Below are 5490 nucleotides of genomic sequence, written 5' to 3'. Positions count from 1 at the left end.
CGTCATTGTTGTTTGGCGGGTCCGGGCTGGGGATTCGAACCCGCCACCTTAGGTGTACGTGGCTGGCGCCTTCGCCGGTTGAGCCATAGGCGTCGAGCCAAATTCAAAGATCTTAATTGGCTTTATTTTCAATTCTAGAACTACAACTCTTCATTCCATAAAATAGAATAAATGTTCCAATGAGTTGAACAGAGGGGATTAGTTTTATAGAGAGAAAGGGCTGAAGAAAGCAAAAACAAAAAACAAAAAGCAGATTGGTCATTTCAAAGATTTTTTTTTTTTTAATGCAGTCTCACTCTGTTGCCCTGGGTAGAGTGCTGTGGCATCATAGCTCACAGCAACCTCAAACTCTTAGGCTCAAATGAGTCCCTTGCCTCAGTTTCCCACCAAAGTTACTTTCCTTATAAATCAACGACAAGGGGAACAATAGAAAATAACTGGTTCACATCTTCAGTTTACTTTTTGGTGTGAGGATTAAAACATAGGGAACGTCATTATTATGTCTAGGGAGGACGGAAACTGGCCTGTGTGGGAAACTGGCTAGCTCTCTCTCCTGAGTTCTCAAAAGGTCAGATGACAACTAAATTTCTGTTTAGTGACTAGAACCTTAGCAGGGATGACTCCATTTTGGCTCTTGAAGCCTGGTACAGGAGCTTAGTCCAAAACAACAGCCTCCTTTAATTTTTGTTTTATAGGCCCTGAGTCTTTCTGTAACAGGAATAATTTCACCCTCTAATGTATCTGTATGGAAGTAAGATATTAAGGACTAAGGCTCAGTAGGTCATTTTAATAATGTAAAAGATATTTTTACATTTCTGAAACCTGGAAATGTAATAATGCAAACTCTTTCCAAAAAACAAGGGTACATTTTGTTTCCTTCATGCCCCAGGGTTAATGTTGGCTTGAGCAGATCTATTATAGGTTTTTTTTTGTTTGTTTGTTTTTGAGACAGAGTCTCAAGCTGTTGCCCTTGGTCGAGTGCCATGGCATCACAGCTCACAGTCAATTCAAATTCCTGGGCTTAAGTGATTCTCTTGCCTCACCCTGCCAAGTAGCTGGACTACAGGTGCCCACCACAACACCCAGCTATTTTCTTTATTTTTCCATTGCAGCTGTCATTGTTGATTTTAGCTGGCCTAGGCTGGGTTCAAACTTGCTAGCCTTGGTGTATATGGCTGGCACAGTACCCACTGGGGTATGATTGCCACCCCTTATTACAGGTTTTGTAGCATCCAAAGTTTATATACAATTTGGAAGAAAATTACATACTTTAAGAAAGTAATAAAAAACATTTTTTTTTTCATTTTTTTGGCCAGGGTCGGGTTTGAACCTGCCACCTCTGGTATATGATGCAAGCACCTTACTCTTTGACTCCTTGAGCCATAGGCACTGCCCAAGAAAACAGTAAAAATTACAGACTTTGGGTGGCACCTATGGCTCAGTGGCTAGGGCGCCGGCCCCATATACCAAGGGTGGAGGGTTTGAACCCGGTCCGGCCAAATTGCAACAAAAGAATAACCAGGTGTTGTGGTAGGTACCTGTAGTCCCAGCTACTTGGGAGGCTGAGGCAAAAGAATTGCCTGAGCCTAGGAGTTGGAGGTTGCTGTGAGCTGTGACGCCACGGCACTCTACCAAGAGCAACAAAGTGAGACTCTTGTCTCTAAAAAAGAAAAAAAATTATATACTTTAAGAAAATGATAAAAAGTGGGCCCAGGGTCTTAGAAAGGTCCCACACAGTGGCTCTGGAGTGTAAGCTTCATTCATTTCCCAGTAAACCTGTATATTCAGCTGATATTGGACTAATTGATCAGTGGACAGTGGATGAGAGAAAGAGTAGGAATCTGGAAACCAAAACCTCAGGGAAATGCAGAAGCTGCTCTCTTCTGGGGGATGAACCATGGGGATGATAGAATGAAGTCTCTGGAACCCAATAATGTAGACAAAATGAGATGGAGAGGGAACCTCTCTTAGGGACCCGCTGAGAGCAACCTCCACCCCCACCAAACATGAAATTCAAGGAAAAATCTCAGTCCCTTCCAGGGAAATTCCAGGCACCGAACTAGCCTTGAAAGGTAAACAAACAACTTGATAAGCAAGAAGATAGTAAAAAGAATCTACTAAGCAAGTCAGAGTCACAGGTGTTTTGGGTCCCTATAATCCTAGCACTCTGGGAAGCTGAGGCGGGTGGACCCCTTCAGCTCAGGAGTTAGAGATGAGCCTGAACAAGAGTGAGACCCCCCATGTCTACTAAAAATAGAAAAAGTACCCAGGCTTTGTGGTTGGTGCCTGTAGTCCTAGCCTACTCAAGAGGCTGAGGCAGGAAGATTGCTGGACCCCTGGAGTTCAAGGTTGCTGTGAGCTAGGCTGAGACTCTGGCACTCTAGCCTGGGGCAACAGAGTGAGACTGGGTCTCAAAAAAAGAAAAAGAAAAGAAACCCTCACCAGAAAAATAGTATCACATAGACCTCAGATAAGGAAGAACCAAGGACTGAACTCTGACTGTCCTTTGTTCTAAATATCTTCCTGAAGGTCTTGGAGAGAGCCACACCAATGGCCAAAACCAATGTCAAACCTTCATGTAGCGGTTTATGATTTTGTCTGCAACTTCTGCTTTCCCAAAATGTGCCCCTGCTTTTAAAAATCCTTCCTATAAGCTAGTGGGGAGACCAAGTTTTAAGCTTCTGCTGCTTGTTCTTTCTTGGAGCCACACAATAAATTTCTCCTCTGACGTAGTCAGTGGTGAGTGACCCCAGTTCAGTCTGGTAACACTGATGAACCATAAACACAGTGAACCAGGTCACTGACCTAATTGATCTAATGACCTGGCTCAGGAACATCAGAGGAGAGAAGTGTCTGGACCTGTCTGGATAAGGGATTTAGATGCTCTGTGTGTATAAAAAAAATGTGTTGGCTCGGCGCCTGTAGCTCAAGTGGCTACAGCGCCAGCCACATACACCAGAGCTGGCAGGTTCGGATCTAGCCTGGGCCTGCCAAACAACAATGACAACTACAACCAAAAAATAGCAGGGTGTTGTGGCAGGCGCCTATAATCCCAGCTACTTGGGAGGCTGAGGCAAGAGAATCGCTTAAGCCCAGGAGTTAGAGGTTGCTGTGAACTGTGATGTCACAGCAGTCTACTGAGGGTGACATAGTGAGACTCTGTCTCAAAAAAAAAAAGGTATCAATATTATCTATAATTGTCAAAAAAAAATTTAGAAAGCTTCAGGTTTTGCATTTACCTTCTGGTTTCTGGAGTTTAAGTCTTTGGGCTGGACATATCAATCTTATCTGGGACAAAGGAATAACAAACTATGTCCTCAGAATGTACATACCAGTTTCTTTCTTTTTCAAAATTGGAGGGCATTGCTATTCTACAGATAAACTTTCTAAGAGATGAACCTGGACTTATCAGAAGTGGAGAGTTTTGCCTAGGTGAGGTGTAATCGTAGTACTCTGGGAGGTTAAGGCAGGAGGATCCCTTGAACTCAAGAGTTGGAGATCAGCAAGAGTGAGACCCTGTCTCTACTAAAAATAGAAAAACTAGCCAGGCTTTGTGACAGGTGCCTGTAGTCCCAGCTACTAGGGAGTCTGAGGTAAGAGGACTGCTTGAGCACAAGAGACTCAGATTGCTATGATGACACCATGGCACTCTACCCAGGGTGATGGAGTGAGACTCTGTCTCAAAAAAATAAAAAATAAAAAATAAAGAAGTGTAGAGTTTTTAGATGGTAGGTACTATTTCATTAGATGCAAAATGGAGATGATAGTACCTTCTGTGTAGGGCTGTTGTGAAGAATAAACACAATAACATGTGAGGGTCTGAGCACTTAGTAAGTGCTCAATAAACGTTAACCTACAAGCCCATCAATCAATCCTAAGCAAATTATATCTTTGGGAAAACACTTACCCTGCTAGGTCAAGAACATGAATTCCTGGAATAATATTTGTTCCATCACCAAAAACAGGCAATGCAGGTATTTCACCCAACCAAGCCATCTAAAAGAAGAAAAACAAAACATTCCCCCCCTAGTTATATGTATATGACTATTATTGTTCACACAAGTACACAGTCAGAGGGATCCAAAGATGTATCTACTTGCAGAAGTTATTCCCTCAAGTCTAGGAGATGTTTTAGAAATCAGTCCTGATGAGATTTAGGATCAAATTCTATCTATCCAGAGGAATAAAGTGTGACCTGGGGACTGAAATGCTTTTTGAGAAATAATCTATGGCCTCCTCAGTCATATTGAGTATTCACCTATGTGCTAGCTATAGAGAGAAAAAATGTTTTCACATTCACATCTTCAATTCTCACAAGAAGAAAATTAAGTTGATCAGTAAATGTAAGGATGGGGAACAACTGCCATTAGTTCACACTTGAAATGTTTAGTGGATAAAGTATCTTTCGGTAGTTTATTTTCATAGGGAGGCTCTGAACTTGCATTGGGACCTCAATCTTCAGAGCCCAAATCCTTGTCTTTTTCTCTTCGTATTTCAGTAACCAAATAGACACAGAGTACTATTTAAGCGTCGCATATGAAATTATTTTAAATTGTTGTTAAGCATGACAGAGGTAGGGGTGGGAACCATACCCCTGTGTCTTGTAAAATATTTTGGACTTTGGGGAACTGTTGAAGGGTTACATGCAGTGAAGCAGTGAAGTGACACCATTAGATTTGCTTTCCTGGCCTGATGGCGGGTGTTCAGGTCAGAGGTGGTTCAGCCTGGCTCCTGGGTGGGGCATGGGAGGAGTGGGGTTGGAGAGGAGATAGAGAGGAGGTTGATTATAGTTCTGGAGATTTTGTGATGGGTGAGAAGGAAGAAGGCTTTGGACTCTGTGCAGCTGGGTGGAGGTTGGCCTCGTTTTCTGAAATGCAGCCCTGGAGGAGGAGCAGATTTGGGGATGACTGCGGATACAGTCTGCCTTTGTGAAAGACACACGAATGAGGTGCTGAGCAGGCAGTTGGACCGACAGAGCCAGAATTTAGGGAAGAGCTCCTTGCTGGAGACCTGAGTTTAAGAATCATTGGTACAAGTCATGGGAGTAAATACACCAACTCAGGGGAAAAGTATAAAGGGAGAAGACAAAAGGGCCTAGGGCCAAGGCCCAAGAATGCCAGCCTTCCATGGTCAGGTGGGTGAGGAGTATCTGAAAATGAATGGTGAGAGTTCCCTTGCGCTTATCCTCTTTGGCTGTCAAATCTCTTGTACTGAGAAGTCAATCAGCCAACCTCTTTCGGCTTTTCCCATTAACTCCTGACTTGTTCTTTCTCTGCCTCCTTTTAATAGAAAAATTCCTCAGAATACATCTTTATTTTCACCATCTCCAATTACTCTTATTTTCCCTCTAGAATCTACACTTCTCAGACTTTGTCCTGCCCAGTGCCGAAAAAATCCAGCGGTCAATTCTTACATCTCATCTCACTTGATTATCTGTAGTATTTGACAAAGTTAATCGTGGTTTCTTTTCTTCCTTTTTTTTTTTTTTTT

At 42.8% G+C, this 5490-nt stretch overlaps 1 protein-coding gene across 1 annotated transcript in view; it reads right to left on the bottom strand.

The window, feature by feature from the left end:
• Window positions 1–5490, bottom strand: part of AK7 (adenylate kinase 7) — a 96811-nt gene that overhangs the window by 56032 nt on the left and 35289 nt on the right. Inside the window, 1 exon segment of the mRNA XM_003787088.1 lies at window positions 3908–4026. Coding sequence (XP_003787136.1) covers window positions 3908–4026 — 119 coding nt within the window.

The sequence above is a fragment of the Otolemur garnettii genome, unplaced genomic scaffold (assembly GCF_000181295.1).
Source record: "Otolemur garnettii isolate 467f Iridium unplaced genomic scaffold, OtoGar3 scaffold00020, whole genome shotgun sequence".
NCBI lineage: Eukaryota > Metazoa > Chordata > Mammalia > Primates > Galagidae > Otolemur > Otolemur garnettii.
The sequence above is the reverse complement of the archived record's forward strand: the minus strand, read 5'-3'. Positions and strand labels throughout refer to the sequence as shown.